The sequence below is a fragment of the Solea senegalensis genome, linkage group LG13 (assembly GCF_019176455.1).
Source record: "Solea senegalensis isolate Sse05_10M linkage group LG13, IFAPA_SoseM_1, whole genome shotgun sequence".
Taxonomy (NCBI): domain Eukaryota; kingdom Metazoa; phylum Chordata; class Actinopteri; order Pleuronectiformes; family Soleidae; genus Solea; species Solea senegalensis.
In genome coordinates, this window is record NC_058033.1 from 15,060,949 (window position 1) to 15,078,601 (window position 17,653).

Genomic DNA, 17,653 nt, shown 5'->3' on the forward strand with positions numbered 1-17,653 from the left:
AACTTGTGTTCGATCACATGATTGTATCATAAGCTGTAATGGGAGCATGTGAGCATCTGCTATTAATATGAATAACAAACCAACCTGACGTGCAGGGCTGCTGCTAAGATTTTGGAGGCCTTAATTGGTCAGAGGTATAGGGAGTGGTGGCTCTGCTGATGTGCTTGAATGTGTGAATGACACAGCTTTGTGTATGAAGTATTGACTAATAGTGATATAATAGTGATGCTAAATCATTAGCATCACGCTAATGATTTAGCACATCATCATCATTCAGCTCATACAGTAACGGACTGAACCATACACACCAACACAGAGCCACTTACATGTATTTGATTTGATTTGATATTACACATGTGTATCTGTCTTTGATCCTTCAAACTCTTAAGTATATTACCTTTATTGTTTTTCATTTTTAAGTAATTTATATTCATATTTAATTTATTTTTCTCTGGGACCTCTTCATGGAACCCGTGGGGTCCCTAGACCTGTTATTGATAAACGTTGTTCAAACTACAACAATAGTTTATCAGGGCTCTCAAGTTTTGAAGTCAGTTCTTGGAGTCAGATTTTGTCGGTAGGGCAGGGGTAGGTGATGGTTGTCGGTGGCTGGGGGTTATGATTGTGTGTTGTAGGCGTTGGTGGCAGATTTTGAGGCCTTCAGGATGCAGGTAGGGGGTTGACATCGTTGAAACAGACAAATGCAACGATTAATATATGGCCAGGATATAAAATGTGGTGCTAACGGCTAGCTCACGCTCGCTGTGCGGCTTCGTAGCCTCTGATTTCAGAGGTTAAAGAAGGATGTTTAACCTCTGAAATAGCAGTAGCACACACACACTGTTGTTGTGATCATGTGAGCTCTACGTGCATCCAACACGCAGAGCTCACGTGATCATAACGGGCGATGCTGGATAGAAGTGCTGGAGCGGAATGGACTGTTTGTATCAGAGTGCTTATATTGGAGATTTTAGAGGCAGTCCGATATAATCCGATACTGTTTTTTTTTGGCTCATATCGGACTGATATCCGATATCAATATCGGATGGGGACATCCCTACTTTATGACACTGTATGCCTCCTTGGAAATTATTGCAATTTTATTTACTGACAACTTTATTTATTAGGTGTTTGTCAGTAATACAAACTACAGGTGTGCTACAATTTACCATTAAAGAAGGTCAAATTGTTCCAACACTGATACCATATTTGCTTAGGGCTTTACAGTAAATGCAATGGTGAGGGTGAATAAATAAATAACCAATAGTGATATTATAATGGTAAAATGACAGATAGACAACATAAAGTTTCAACGGACAAACAGACAAAACAAGCCTCTGCCTAGAAGGTTTTTGTTTTTTTGAAAATATAGGTTATGGCTAAAAGATGAATTATAAGTTCAAACTGGAAGATCAGATTTCTTTGGACAATTGTATATCATTTGTGATTTTAAATATGCCAATAAGGGTTTGAGAAAAATCATGTAATTGTATCTCACATGGGTCGATGAAACTGGTATTTTGCAGTTTGTTTGAAATCTGGATCAAGACAGTCTTTTTGTGAGTGACCTTTCACTTGTTCACAGTCATGTTTGCAAGAAAAGATGTCACTGTGAGGGAGACTGACTGCGAAACTGAGCAGCCTTGTGTTTCTGTGTGTACGTTCTCTATAGTTACTCGTTTGAATGATACAACTTTATTGACAAGTATAGCAAACTTAACTGACAGGTATAACAACGATGTTTCATTACAGCAAAGTGATGCTCGATGGACATTCCTATACTGTATGCACACATTATATAACATATGTAATACATTTCTTTGAACTCCACCTCCGTCTAACTTGAAACTGGCTTATTTCCATGGTTGTCGGCAGCAGAGTTTCGCAGGACTCACAAAATTCAGCTTGAGGTCGAGTAACACTATACGTCTAAAAAGTATAAAAGTAAAACGTTTTTTTTCTTTAAAAAAAAAGTATAAAAATACACATGGAATAATATAAAAAGGAAACACTGACCTCCAGACAGTCAATATAAATGATGATGAATTTGTACAATGCAAGTGGATACAACTGCAATTTGCATTTAAAAAAAAAAGCTGGATGCAAACAACCTGACTTTAGGGATACATCTTACAATCATAAATCCATCTTCTCCTCTCCTCTCAGCTCCTCAGACCCATATGCTACCCTTCCCCTCCCTCTCTGAAGACCCCTGCTGGCCACAGCAGCCTCCTGCTGCATCGGGCCTCTGGTTACGCGAGGCGGGCAGGTTCTTGTAAACGGCTCGGCTGTAGGGGATGAAGCACATGCCGAGCTGGAGGTGTCGGGCCAGGCGACAGAAGGCGGCGAGTGCCAGGACCAGCAGAGGCGTGAGCAGCAGAAAGCCTACGACCAGCAGAGCCACACAGCCGGTATCATCCAGCACGTCTGAGCAAAACACTGACGTTCCGTGGGGCTGCACCTGGACAGCAAGACGAGGAGGACAATTGATGACTAATGGCATGAATGCCAACAATTGGACGCACACATGGATGGATAAGCAGATTGACCCTGTGACGAGCACAGGTGGGACATGTCCTTTTGCCCTCTGACCAGGTAGGACACATTTTTATTAAGTGTATTATTAAAGATATGATATATGACATTTAGTGTCAATAAATGTTTAATTTAAATGGCGTATCCAACACTTCCAAAACATCCATAGAAATCTGCAAATCTTGATCACACCCCCTAGGAAACATCAGAGTCAGGAAGGACTTTTTGGTACGATTAGTTACAACAGTGTGTATTAGTTCATTTTATCGCGTGTCTTTGTCACTAATGGATCATTATCCACTATGTTCTACCCTCAAAGCGCAACAATTCCCATAATCCCACACTGCTTCCTGCGCCTAGAGACCCCTATAATGTCAGAAATTACATACTGTAATAATTACATAATACCACTAAAAAAACTTAAATGGTACCTTTAATTGTAACAACCAAATGAGTTGTTCACTCAAACTTCAAATGCTACACATTTTAATTACACCAAAGTTATATAAGCCAGTTATATGAAGACAGCGTTTGTTTAGTTTGATATAACACTATTCAAATGAATTGAGTTAATTCAAACCAGTTACCAGTTAACAACTGGTTTACTTTAGTTAGAATGAACATAACTAAAATCAATAAAGGTCATTACTCCTGGGTTATATGAAGAAAACTTGCTTACTTTGAATTTAATTAATATTTAATTCAATTCATTAATTCCACTTTTGGCAGTGGAATTAGTCTGTCAACTTTATTTTTTCTACTTGAGCCCCTGTTCCCTAAAATGTCTGCACACACACACAGGCTTGCACAATTATTCTTGTAAGGACACAGCCTTGACCTTCATTCATTTATATATATATCCAGTTAATACCTTCACCTACACAAATGCACTGCACAAAGTAACTAAAGCAGTGTAGTCGCAGCTGGCAAAAATTAAAAAGCAAGCTTGTAAAAAATTCAGTACAATTTTGTAAAAACAGGGTCAAATCTCTGGAAAAACATTATTCTTTTCTCCGTATGTAGGCAATTCACAGCAGGGCTGGTGGGGTGAGGGGCGTGTGTGACACGTTGATTGACATGCTAAATCATAGTAAATGCTCGGTATGTGTCTCAGTCAAAACAATAACAAAAGGATCTAGTTTAATGACATCTGGAAGCAGTGCTTATTCTTCTTTAGTTTGATTTCTTGTTTGCTATATAGGGAGCACTCCAGCAGCAGAATGCACAAAACAAATGAGTAATAGTGATCCATTAGTGACAAATACACACAATATAATGAAAGAACTAAAGACAACACCCTGGCTGGTTGTGAACATTTCCTTCCTTCCTGATGTTTCATAGTGGCTGGCCGCAGACATTATAGCAGAGACGGTAAAGCGGGTGACGTCATAAAAATTTTACCGAAATAAAAAGGTCAGTTTCCTTGAATAGAAATCAAAAAAAAAAAAAATCCTATGGAGAATGTTTTGGTTAATGTAATCTAATCATAAACCACTGGTGACCATTACCGTGGAGTGGCAGAGGAAGCCGAATATGATCATGGACAGAGCCGGGGTGAGGATGATGCCGAACACGACGGTGGCCAGCACGCCGTTAATCAGTGCGATGACCAGGTTCTGCGCGGTGACGAGCACAGAGCACGCCCAGCAGTCCAGAGACCCTCTCAATTCCAGCGGGGTGTCAGCAGCCTCACTGCTGCCCAGCGAATAAGGAGGGGGCACCACGACCCCTGAACCCACTCTGGAGGGGGTGCGTGGCTCAGACCGTTCAGACATCGCCTTCTCCAGAGTGCCGTTCCGTGACAGACTCATTTTGTTTGTTGTCTCAACTGCAGGGAAAAAAAAAAGTGTCAAAAAGTGAATCGACTTCATGTTATGCATTACAGTGACTTAATTTGAACCCTGCCATCAACACAAATAATGTGTTTATGTCTAATTAGGTTGGCGAAATAAAAATCTATGCCTATGATATCTCAACAATATGTTCACCGATTTAAGACCACTCAATCCCCACACCAAAGCCCATGAATCTTGTACCTGGCAATTATTCCATATTACAAAAAACTAAAACTAATAAAACCTAGCACACCCTTTCTAAGAAGTAATCAAAACTAAAATGTAAAAACTAAAACTAATTAAAAATCCCAAACTATTATAACCATGGTGCTGACTCTGTCAGTACCTCTTACATTCACATTTTTTTAAAAAAAACAAAAAATACAAATCCTGAGCTATCCATTTACAGTATTTTAAGTGGCATCCATATTAAATCTCCATTCTATGCCCTGATTTCATCTGTAAATTTATTAAAAACACAAAGATTGTTTATCCATTAAATAACGGCCTCCTTTACGTAATGTGCTGAAAGGCGTGGAGAGTCAACACAGATAACAGCACAGCTCTAAGTGTGAGGAAATGGGCTCCACTGACTCCACCTCCAAACTCCAGGATAACCACCACCCAGAACAATGAGCCTGGAGCATCTGGAAAACTGGAACCGTGTCACGGCACTGTTGAATGAATATTTCACCGTTGAAGTGTGAGCTTTGATTCTCGGCCTTTATGTCATTTCACTGACCTGGACCTTTTCCACATGTCATGGAAAACCACAGGGGAACATTCCACCACCTCCCACTATTTTCTATAGTGTTAGCAGCCACTGTGCTAATAAACAATGTTTTGCATTATGGCCTGTCAACGATATTTCGAAGACCATGTATCCATCCAGACATGTCCATTCTCAAAAGCCATGAATGCAAATCATATAGCTTAGTCTCATACATAAATGTAAACTATAACAGTATATACCTATAGGGATATTGTCTAATATAGGTATATGGTGACAGACTGTGTTATAAACACATATATTCATCCTCTGTACATCTGAAGATAAAGGTTTAAAATTCATAAGTATAATTCACTTTTGCCCCTTTTTCCAGAACGTATACCAAACCGTCTACTAGATCCAGAAATATGTCTCTGTTGGAACCATTTCTTAAACGTTCTATATGAGGGACCCACTTTTTTATTAAAGATGGCAAACTCTCATGTCACTCTCACTCTCAATCACAATATAAATATAATATAGCAACTCATTTACAGCCATATATAACAACAAATGTAATTTGGAGTTGGTAAACAAACAGATTTTTGGTAAAAATGAATTAAAACGTCATTGCACATCATTTAATACATAATACACATACATCTTAATTAAATTTGTTGGGGGACCCAAAAACATTTCCTGTGACTCAATTCTGGGTCCTGACCCAGTGTTTGGGAACCATTAGTCTAAAGTAATTAAGTTATCAATGTTTTTTTTTATAAATTAAGCAATTTAGTGTGATTATGTTCCTTCCTGCACGTTTACTAATGCAAATATTTTCCCCTCCAATGTCTTTCATTCATGTATTATTACATGACTTTTTCACATAGTGTGATAATGAAATAGAGACACACGTTTTGCCTCCTGTACACATGCCGTACATTTCATATATGTAAATTCAATATATGTTCTGTATTACTGACTTTCAGCCTTGACCTTTACTACTTGCCCTTTGATGACATCACCAATGCAGCCTTCTAATGTCCAGATTAAAACAACCCTTACCTCCAAATGTTTTTTTTTTAATCTCCAGAATAAAAGGAATTCAGAATGTGCTAAATTACACATTCATTTGAGTAAAATTTTACATTTTTGTTTAGCAAACATTTATTTAACACAGTTCCTATCTTTACAATTCATATATTCTTTAAAAAAAAACAAACTATACAAAGTTAATGACAGACTTACTGTGCGGTAAAACCTGATGTATCCTCTTGCAGTTGAGTGGTGGAGGCAGAGTCCAGAGCAGTGGTGAGAGGTCCCAGACAAAGAGAATTTCAAGAATTTCCCTGTGATGTATGTAGGTTTCTCTGTAGGAAAACCCAGGTCTTGAGGTTGGTATTCGATTTAAAAAGTTAGGTTTATAAAAGTTACTACCTATTTTAGAGTAAAAAAGAAAAGAAAAAGGGACGTATCCTCAGAAATGTGCCTGCAAAAACTTCAGAAAAGAGCAGCGCAGACTTCAGGCAAACTTTGCTTTCCCACTGGCTTCAGAACTTCCTCTCCTGACATTCTGCTTCCTCACACCAACTCCAGTTTGAGATATGATTGAGCGAGAGAGGGAGAGAGAGGGAGAGAGAGAGTATCCTGTGTTGCCTTACACACGAATACACAGGCTGCTCCGTGTTAAAGGCGGCTGTTTCTGCTGGGCAGGGGAGCATCGGGGGGGCTTTTTTCTGTGATAACCTCTGGAACCAGGGGGAGGGAGGAAGAGTGTTTGTTTAGACAGATTGTAGAGGAGTCAGGGTTTGCTGCCCAAATCCTCTTTGCACTTTTCCCTCTCTTTAAACTCTGCTTTACAGTTATGAGTGTAAAAAAAAAAAAGCATCATATTGATTAAACCAAAAGTAATCCTTGTCAATCATCCTTAATGAGACACTGCAGAGATGCTGCCCTCTGCTGGTATTTACAGTTTTCTTTGCTTTGTTTGACATAACGTAGTGTGTGTGAGGAGCAGAACAATCAGGTTAAAGCAGGTATCTGAAACTTTGGTAATGACGGATACATTAGCGAAAGAACATGGATCAAGCTGAAGGTCACGTCTGGCTGTCAAACAATTGTATTCGGCCCATGAGATAATAATGTTATGTCTTTCCTGCTCCTCCATTGAAACACTTATTCGTACCGCGATAGTATCGAGTTAGCTCGTCCTGTAAAAGAAATAAACAACTTTAATGTGGACTTTGAAGACCCAGAGGGGAGTAATATGCGTCTAGTAAAGATGATTGAGTACAGCACATTATTGGCTAAGATAAATGTGACTACAGGTCTGTGTGTGCTCTTCTACTGGAAGACAGCAGAGAGAATCAGGTGAAACTCATGGAAATTGCATCGGTAAATGGTCTGTGTTTATATACCGCTTCTGTTGTCTTCTAGTCTTATTTTTGTGTCACTCATCTTTCATACTCATTCACACGCTGCCAACACAGCCGTCAGGAGATCTGCCACTGAGTTACTGTTACACCCTGGACAGATCGCCAGTCCATCACAGGGCGCACACATAGAGACGAACAACCATCCACTCTCACACTCGCATCTCTGATTTGTTTTGTTCTATCTATAAATCTATAAGCTTGGTTTGGCTCTGAACTGTGGCCTAGTCGTTTTTCAGTTCAGCCCTGTAATTGAGCCTCATTGACACCCAAGACCTAAAGCCTTGTTTATACTCTCACAAGTCCCTGCAGAACAGACCTCCAGAGACATATGAAATGCCAGTTTCGTGAGGCTAAACGCCGAGCAGGCAAAAGCCATTCAAAAACCACTGAGAGTAAATCTGAAGACGGCAGAGGTGGATACTAGCACTTTCTGTTCTGACAGAATGTAGGGATGAATAACTTGAAGCTAAAGCTAGCTGCAGTTTCACAACAACAAATGAATGATCAATGTAATGCTCCTACATTTGTTTAGATGGCAGTGTGCATAGCTGAGATCTACTGCTAACAACTGTAGTTGTCATGCTGAGTTTCAACTTTGAATTAAACAAGTCCCTACTCATGCAAGCTACTGTGTCTGGGCTTGAGGAAGTGTGATTAATCACATCTGTTTACATGAAAAGTCACTGCTGACATAGTTGCAAGCGGCCAGTGTTGCCAACTTTGCCTCTGCATCAGCCAACAATTCCAGCATATTCTAACATTAATAGATTTCCGCTGTGGCAACCCCTAAAGGGAGCTGCTGAAAGAAGAAGAACCACCTCCCAAAATCCAGAATTTGGAGGTTTCCCAAACTGCCCCATATTCCAGAACCTTCATCCCAGTATTCTCTCTGCTGATGAGGGTGTGACCAATGAAACACCACGGCTCACAACGCAGAGCTTGAGAGGCAGAAATGGCAGAGAAGTGGCCCCTTTGACCTTTCGAGATGAAAAACAGAGCTTGGCTCGCAGAGAGCTGAAGGAAATGAGGACAGGGGAGAACATTGACTAATTTGGTGGGGCAATAAGCATCTGTCAAGGGACTGATAAGAAAACCAGAGGGGCTCAGTTCAAAGGGTGGAATTAGTATTTTGATATGAAGTCTCATTTAATTTCATCTCACTCTGGGCATCTTTGTTTATTTGTTTCTGTCCAGAGGCAGATAGATGAATTCCCTGGAGAAATTCAGGCCATTGGAACATTCGGTACAAGGAACAGGAGCTAATGCCATTACTGCTCTGGGTGGAAAAAAAAAAAAGCGGGAGCAATAGATGATTTTTCGCGATTAACAGCCACATTGTATGTTGTTTATATGTGTACGTCAATGTCTGAGCGGGTTGGTAGAGGAAGAGCAAGCCTTCCTGTCCTTGAAACCGGGATATCCGCTGCTGTGTCCACTACAATGACAGTCCCTGCATCTCCACGTTTGGCAGCCTCATGTCCTTTATCTTACTTGGACACAAATAAAAGTTAAATGTAGCAACGAGAGACTGGCTCATGCACGATGCCCTGAAGATTGTTTTTGAATGCGTTTAGTTTTTCATCATAATGTAATTTCAGAGGGTTGTGCAGCTTTGAAACTTAGTCAGAACAAATATAAATGTAAAATCTAGATGTATCTCAGTTTTGAGAGTCAAACTTTAGAATGAACTAAATGATGAATGTTACTTTAATCCTTGTTACTTTACTTTACTCCCAAAATGCAGGCTCACTTGTGAATGAGAGTTGTGTGGCTGTAGGAAGCATACACTCCACTACATTTCAAGTTCAACTTAAATCTTGAAAATGCTTCTAGTGGCATATGCTTTTAGTTATCCTGCTTTAGGCACAGACTGTATGTAGAGCTTTTCTCTTTGCATCCATATGACCGTGTGTGTGTGTGTGTGTGACATGTGACATGTCACTCATTTAGTATAGTAATGAGTTTTCTAAAATATATATAACTTTTCCCCCCAAAACTGCAAATCTCATCATGACATGGCAAACACTTAAAACACAAACAATCTCTTTTTCTCTCTTCACTCCTACTGGCCAAGACATATGGCCCCACCCACTCTTGAGTCTGGTTCCAGCGATTTCTTCCTATCAAGAAAGAAAAAAGATACTGAACTGTTATATTGAACTCTATATGTTCAGGTTGTGATTTGACACATACAAAATCAAATGTATTTGGTGTTTTCCAGAATGAGCAACTGTGGTCAGTGATCAGCAGTTAACACCTGGAGGCAGCGAAAATAAGGTAAACCACACAGGAAAAAACACTTATCAGATCGCTCTGATTTACCCAGTATACATATATACACCAGCTAACTGCACCTCTGTTTAGCAGCATTGCTTCACAGGCCTGTGTTACCTGCTTATTATAGGCAGCAGTGCTCATATGTGACATATGTGATGATATGTAGACAATGTAGACATTGGTTTACTTTGTCTCTCTGGCACTTTGGCTGTGTTGCCAGGCAACATTGCCTCCATACACTACTCACACACAAAGACTGCATCATCATGTGTGCGGAAAGAAGAAGAAGATGGAGGATGATTTATGTGTAGATTACAACCACCACTTAGAACTGAGAAAATAATATGCCTTAATTAAACCTCTTCTTGTTAGGTGTGAACAAAAATGGACCCAAATGTAGTGTTTGAGTAATATTGGATATAGACATGTTCCAATTACTGCTTAGTTCTTAATCTGCGTGTTTTTGGACTGTGGGAGGAAACTCGGAGAAAAGCCACACACAGGGAGCGAAAAATGCTATTGCAAAAAACTAATGTTTATCTATTCTGGTTGTCTTTTCAACACCCTCCTTATCTCCAGTGGGCTCGCAGTAATCCCTTACATCAACTGTTTTCTTCCATCCGTTGGCAACAGAGAGTCATTCTGACATGGTAAATGTTGAATGACACGTGTGACGATGTAATGGTAAGTTGTCTGTGTTTACATAGCACTTGTCTTGATGGCCACTTAAAGTGCTTCATCTATGCACACCCATGTCACTCACACTCATACAGGCAAACTACACTTAGAGCCACTTTAATAGGTACAATTAAAGTGACAAAAGTCACATCCGATCCATCTTTTCCTCTGACCTGGCATCAACAATGCATTTTCCCCAAGAGAACTGAATCTCTATTCACAACTATTTTTCCTCACTCTTCTGCCATGTTCAAACTCAGTTAAATCACCTTTCTTCCTCATTCCGTTTGAGCTTCAGCAAGATCGTCTTGCCCATGTGCACTTTCTCACACATTTGTCACACCCACTCACAGTGATGTGTAGATATAGGCACGAGGATCAAACACCCAGATCTTCCGTTTGGAAGCCGACCTTCTCTACCACTGACACACATTCATAACGGTGGAAAAACACAATGACTGGAGGCAAAGGATCACAATAGTGGGTGAAAACTTTGGTGGTGTTTGTCAGCTTCAGGGACTGTTGTCACTGGGGGATGTAGCTCCATCTTGTGGTTACATACAGTCTTTACAGTCTTAATATGCAAACATTTTAAAGTCATGTGGACTCATAAACGCCTGTACCTTTTTACCTCATATTTTAAATGTTTTATTTATTTAAAAGTTTGAATAATAAATAATAAAGTGTATTTTGCTGTTTTTTTAAAATATAAATGTTTGTATTATTCCGTCAAACAATCAAACAATAATATTATTAGATTATTATAGCAACTGACATAAGCATCTTTAATTCGAGTACCTGCTTAGCAACCTATTCGTACTGAAACATTAAATTAGTCACAAGACTTGAGACTTTATTGGGTTAAATTCATGTTTTGATGTATGATGTCACACACTCTAGCTGAGGTCTATTAAAAACAAACACAAAGTTCATGGTTAATATTCAATGGAATTGTTTTTTAATCATCATAAAGGTATTTAATGTTGACTTTATTTTCTTGGAAAATAATTTATAAAATCCCTGAGTTCTGTGACAACAACATTATGTATTTTACAACATTTTTGATTATTAGCATACAGTATAACAGTGAATGGAAAATCAAGCAAAAAGCGTCCAAGAAAACAACGATTCCTGTAACAACACATATAAACTAATAGCCACGGTCAGTTAAACAAACCATTAAATTGATAATTCTAACCATTAATTACATTCAATTTCATTATACTTTTCATCTTACTCTATTCATTATCGGTTGTTTTTGCCATGTTCGAATTACATAGATTATTCGTTATGAAGTGTTCCACGTAGGAAGAAAACACCAACAAATAACAAACAAAACACAAACACAAATTAAACACAACTGCAAATCACGAATTACAAAACACAACGAGGATAAGTGTACTGCTCCTGGCTTAGTCATGGGCTTAGTGCGATCCGCTCCCTCCGCTCTCGATAAATCTAATTGGTATCGCCCACTTCCTGTTTACCAGTCGGACCTTCCACTCACTCACGCGGAGCCAGCAGGAGGAGACACCGAGGAGGACGAGGAGCAGCGGGTACAAACATTTGGTAACTGCTGCTTAAAAAATTATCCACACATTTCTTAGATGTTTTGTTAACGCTTTGTTCACACCTGCTGTTAACATCCGACCCGAGTGATCCGATCACAGGTAATCACGGATTACACCTGCTGCTGCTGCTGCTAATGCTAATGTGACGTCACTGCTCCATATGTAAACACACACGTTTCATTTCATTTCTCTTCACATTAAAATGATGTTGTTTTCTGTTTGATACAGAAAGACAAAGCAAATTAATCGCATCATTTAGACTGTTTAGACATTTTAGCAAACACAAAACAACAAATTCAAAATTTTCATTGAAATTTACTGCTGTGATCTTTTAATAAGGTATCAACACATACAGTAGCCCCACCCATGTTATTTTAATTATTGTTCCACCTCCGCACACATCACCACTTAAATTTTGACTTAAATTATTTCAGTCATAATAGAAAAATGATTAAAGACAAAAAGGGTTCATTGCTGTAATTTTAAAACTTAGGTTTTACCTTAAAAAAAAAATAAAAAAATATGTATATATATCTATATATATATGTATGTGTATATACTATAACATATAGTCAAGTGTATTAGATATTTGCAGTAGCAGTAAAATTAATGGAAACTACTTAAGTGTTTGTGTTTTAGCACTTGAAAATACAATTTTTTTTTCAAGTAGAAAAGACTGGAAAAATGTCAATTGAAATGTTTTTAAAAACTCCAATCTGCAAACATCACTTTTTCAAACTGCTCCAAACACAAACCTGTCCTCGTCTCTTTGTCCCCAGCTCACATTTACTGAACAACGGACGGGTGCTGACGCCCGACTGTCCCAAGGCCGTTGACGCCAAAAAAGCTCCAAAAACCTCTCAAGTGCCTTAATTCCAGTAACAACAGACAAAGAAAAAAAAACACTCTTCACATCAATCGCAACAACCACCATCTACCCACAAAGGAACAGGAGTCACACCCACAACATCAGGTCACCTCCAGGGGGGCGAGAGCGCACCGACAGAGGAGCAGAAAGGTCAGGACTTGCCGAGGCTCGACAACTTCTCCCTGAAGTCTGTGGAAACCAGAGGCAGACTGTTTTTATTTTTACTATTTTTTTTTAATCATGGGAATCGACTCCAATGACAGGGAAGGAAACGAAATAATATCATGAATCATGATTTATGATAAAGACGAAGACCAGAAAACTGTAAACTTGAAACTCAAACTGTGTTTTTTTTTTCCCTTTGGGATCGCTGTGAATTAGCAAAAACAAAAAACACTGTACCACAATCAAGATTGTTTGGAAACGGAACAGTATTTGCTACACGAACAGCGTTCAAGAGACAACAATCTTACTAGATATCAACAAGTGGCAGCACGGGCGAGAGCTGTTGCCAAGCACTGTGAAGATATGAGGAAAAATATTTGTATTCATGAATTAAAAGTAAAAAAAAAAAGAATCTATACTGTGAAAATACTAAATATGTATATTCCATGACAAACTAAATAACTCTAGCTGTACATAGGAGACAACTGTATAACATGCTTGCTTTTTAAAAGCTGTACATAACAAATACTTTTTTTGTTTTGTAACAAATACTTTTTTTGCTTTGTTTGTTGTTCACTAGCAGAAAATGTAATATATTACCCATAACTTTGTTTGTATTACTCTAATATCACTTTAAAATTAAATACAAAATGTTTGGTTTTTGTAGACCTAGAATGAGTTTCAATTTGTGAAGGCCACCATTTTAAAAACCACCATGTTTCTACAATTTATTCCAGAGAAAAACAGCATACCTTTGAAAAACGACTGGAGGAAAGCCTCTGTGAATTACAATCTGCAGTCTCACCACCAGATGGCACTAACTCTCACACATCGGAGCTGTGAACAGGCATGGATTTAATTGTGAGCCTTTAAGTTAAATGGCTATAAACAGTTTTTTGCTTTTGTCAGCGCCATGTTTTCGGTGACGGTCGCACACAGTGTATATTTCAGAAGGAAAAAACTATCCCAAACTATCCCTTTAAATCTGGACTGTATTTGTGTAGGAAACTTTCAGACTCTAAATGTGAACAGGTATCAACTGTATTCACTGATACCTGGTGAATACAAATTAATATTAATACTATTGATAATAATAATAATAATAATAATAATAATACAAAAAATATATAGTCAACATGAATGTAAAACTATAGCTCCACCCCCACTCCTTAAGCCACACCCCTCACTGTGCAGACGTAGACCCAGAGAAAAATGTCCGTCTCCTGGTTTTAAATGTTGAAGATCTGAGAGTGTGTGTCTGTGGAAACACGGGTCCAATCATTGCTGGGAATTTAAAAGAAAAATTGCCTGTGTCTGTGTGTTTTTCGCATAAGACATCAAATCTGCAGCTGATGATGATGAAACTTGAAGTAGTCAGAGAAAGTGGTGTTTTTGTGGAATCTACCTTTAAAAGAGACTATGACATTTTTGTACATAGTTAGTCAAGACCTACTAACCATTACGCCACCATACCACTCGGGTCTTACAGTAAAATAAGACCCGAGTCCAAAATAAGTCAAACAAGTCATACTATATTATGTTGCCCAAAATCACTCAAAAAAGTCGTAGTATAGTATGTTGTCCAAAATCACTCAAAAAAGCCATAGTATAGTATGTCGTCCAAAATTACAAAAAAAGTCATAGTATAGTCAGTCAGTCAGTCGTCATCTAACCGCTTTATCCTCCACGAGAGGGTCGCGGGGGGTGCTGTGCCAATCTCAGCTACATCGGGCGATAGGCGGGGTACACCCTGGACAGTTCGCCAGTCCATCGCAGGGCCACACACAGATAGAGACAAACAACCATTCACTCTCACACTCACTCCTACGGTCAATTTAGAGTGTCCAATTTACCTATTCCCCACATTGCATGTTTTTGGACTGTGGGAGGAAGCCGGAGTACCCGGAGAGAACCCACGCACACACGGGGAGAACATGCAAACTCCATGATTAAAGTTATTCTAATGTTTGAAAGACTCTGAGAATTTTAAAAAAACTTAAGAAGATGTAGTTTGCAATCATCAGCACAAGTAGCTCACCCCATCGGAAGATGACTTGTGTCTTTGAGGTTGTGAATTCAACTCTTTCTGTCAACTGAATTTCTGCACTACTTTCAAACTTCGGCCCAAAATAAGAAGTTAAAAATACCAGCAACATGTTCTTCTGGAACAACAAGACTTGTATGTCTGAGGTTGTCAGTTCAAGTCTAATGATGAACTCAAGTGTATGAGTTCAGTGTTCAAAGTAAACCTGAAAAACTGTATGAGCTGGTAGCTCAGTGGGCAAGAACGCTTATGTCAAGTCCTGACATCGTAGGTTCAGTTCTTGTGAGGAGCAGGAGCTTTTAAAGCTCACCCTCCAATCTCAAGAATTTAAAAATACCAGCAACGTGTTGTTCTGCAGGTCAGTAAGAATAGCTCGTGCTGTGAGAGTCAGACTTGTATGTCTGAGGTTGTCAGTTCAAGTCTTATGATGAACTCAACTGTTTGAGTTCAGTGTTAAAAGTAAACAGTCAAGAGCTCTAAGAGAACCTGAAGAATCGTGAAGAGCAGATAGCTCAGTGGACAAGAACACTGCTGTGAAGTCGGTAGATTGTAGGTTCAGTTCTTGTGAGGAGCAGGAGCTTTTAAAGGTCAACATCCAAACTCAAGATTAAAAGCAGACAGCAATCCTAGACGAAGGCGGCCTTTGTGGCGTGGTGGCATTGTTCCAAACCGTAAGGTTGTGTCTCAACAGTGAGGTGGCAGGTTCAGTTCCCCACCCGGCGGTTGTTCATTGGAACAGAACCAAACCTAACCTCTTGCTGACCGACACAGCACACCAGGTGACCAACCCCAAGTGAGTCGTACCCCCCGGTGGCCAGCAGGGCGCGAGTGAGTCGTACCAGTGCCGCGGTTGGCAGCAGCAAGCAAAACAGTTGGAAGGGTGGTATGTTAAGAGTTGGGTGGTGGTGGCGGCCACCACCACCTATATTTGCTGCACAGTGTAATATAAAGTTGACCTTTGACCTTTCCATCCCCTCCTCCTCCTCCCTGCCCCTCTGCTCCCTCTGCTCACTCCTGCCCCTCTGCTCCTCTGCTCTCACCTCCTCTCCTCACCTCACCTGCCCTGTCCTGTCCCAACCTCACCTCTTGCACAACCTGCCCTGCCCCACCCCTGCAAGGCTGCCGAATGGAACCTGCAAGGCTGTGGTATCGAACCGGTCACCTTGTAACTCACGCATTCCCATGGTTGTGAATAAAACCACTGCACCACCAAATCCTGCTGCAACAAGGACTTTCGGTCTCATTTCAATCTTCACTTTGGATGTTGACCTTTAAAATATACTGGTCTTCACAAGAACTGAACCTACGAGCTCTGGATTTCACAGCAGCATTCTTGTACACTGAGCTACCTGCAACTTCTCTTCTCCAGGTCCTCTTAGAGCTTTTGACTGTTTACTTTGAACATCACACTCAATATGGTGACCATAAGACTCGAACTCATAACCTTTGACATGCAAGTCTTATTCTTACAGCACGAGTTACTCTTGCTGACCTGCAGAGGTAAACGTTGCTGGTATTTTTAAATTCTTATGTTGGTCTGAAGTTCTAAAGTTGGAAGAAGTTCAGTTGATTGCAAGACTTGAACTCACAACCTCAGCGATTCAAGTCTCATTCTGATGGTGTGAGCCATTCATTCTGATGGTGACTCTCGGACTTACTTGGTGTACTTAACTTTCTCGTCCAGGTCAGAATTTTGAAAACTGTCAATTGAGGGTTATCATAAGACTTGAACTGACAACCTCAGACATACAAGTCCTGCTCCTCAAGGAGGAGCTATGCTTCCTGAGCTGCAGAACAGTACGTTGCTAGTATTTTTAACTTCTTATTTTGGTCTTTAGTTTGAAAGCAGTGCAGAAGTTCAGTTGACAGTAAGAGTTGAACTCTCAACCTCCGTGACACAAGTCATCTTCTGATGGAGTGAGCTATATGTGCTGTTGAACAAACACTGAAATTCTTGGTGTTCTTGAGTTTTTAAAATTCTCAGAGTCTTTCAAACATTAGAATCACTTTAATCAGCTGATCTACTTCATCAGACAATGAAGTTGTGTTGTTCAAGTCCTCAAGGTGTCAGACTCACTTCCTCATGGTTCTTCACTGTCTTTTTTTAAAGTTTGGTCACCAGTGTGAAGCGCAAACAGACAGACAGACATAGTTTATAGCTCATAGTTTAGCATGTCGTCCAGAATCGGTCAAAAAAGTCATAGTATAGTATGTCGTCCAAAATCGGTCAAAAATGTCATAGTATAGTATGTCGTCCAAAATCTTAGATGAAGCAACTTTTTAAGCCCAATATTCAACACAGAGAGTGAATAGGTGTGAGAAAACCTGAGGAAGGGTGCGGACAGTTAGCTCAGCTGGTTAGAGAGCAACCTTGTCGTCCTGACGTTGACGGTTCAATTCCTTTATACGTCAAGGTTTAAGGTTCCACAGCCAAAGTGAAGACTCAAAAACGCCCGGAGCTCCTTCCCAAATCTCAAAAGGGTTCGTGGCGTGGTGGATTGGTTCGCAACCGCAAGGTTGTGTCAGTCTGGCTGTG

At 39.7% G+C, this 17,653-nt stretch overlaps 1 protein-coding gene and 1 long non-coding RNA gene across 2 annotated transcripts; one reads left to right on the forward strand and one right to left on the reverse strand.

Moving 5' to 3' along the window:
- Nucleotides 1–1,679: 1,679 nt before the first annotated feature.
- Nucleotides 1,680–6,708, reverse strand: tmem88a (transmembrane protein 88 a). Its single transcript, XM_044043050.1, has 3 exons — nucleotides 6,328–6,708; nucleotides 4,044–4,363; nucleotides 1,680–2,461 (listed from the first exon to the last, which is right to left on the reverse strand). Exons 2-3 carry the CDS (start codon nucleotides 4,344–4,346, stop codon nucleotides 2,171–2,173), a joined length of 594 nt encoding a protein of 197 aa, XP_043898985.1. The 5' UTR covers nucleotides 4,347–4,363; nucleotides 6,328–6,708; the 3' UTR covers nucleotides 1,680–2,170.
- LOC122780199 lies at nucleotides 2,432–13,739 on the forward strand. Its single transcript, XR_006361665.1, has 5 exons — nucleotides 2,432–2,595; nucleotides 9,736–9,791; nucleotides 10,371–10,475; nucleotides 11,960–12,038; nucleotides 12,820–13,739. It is a non-coding gene; the product is annotated as an uncharacterized LOC122780199 (long non-coding RNA).
- The last annotated feature ends 3,914 nt before the right edge of the window (nucleotides 13,740–17,653 follow it).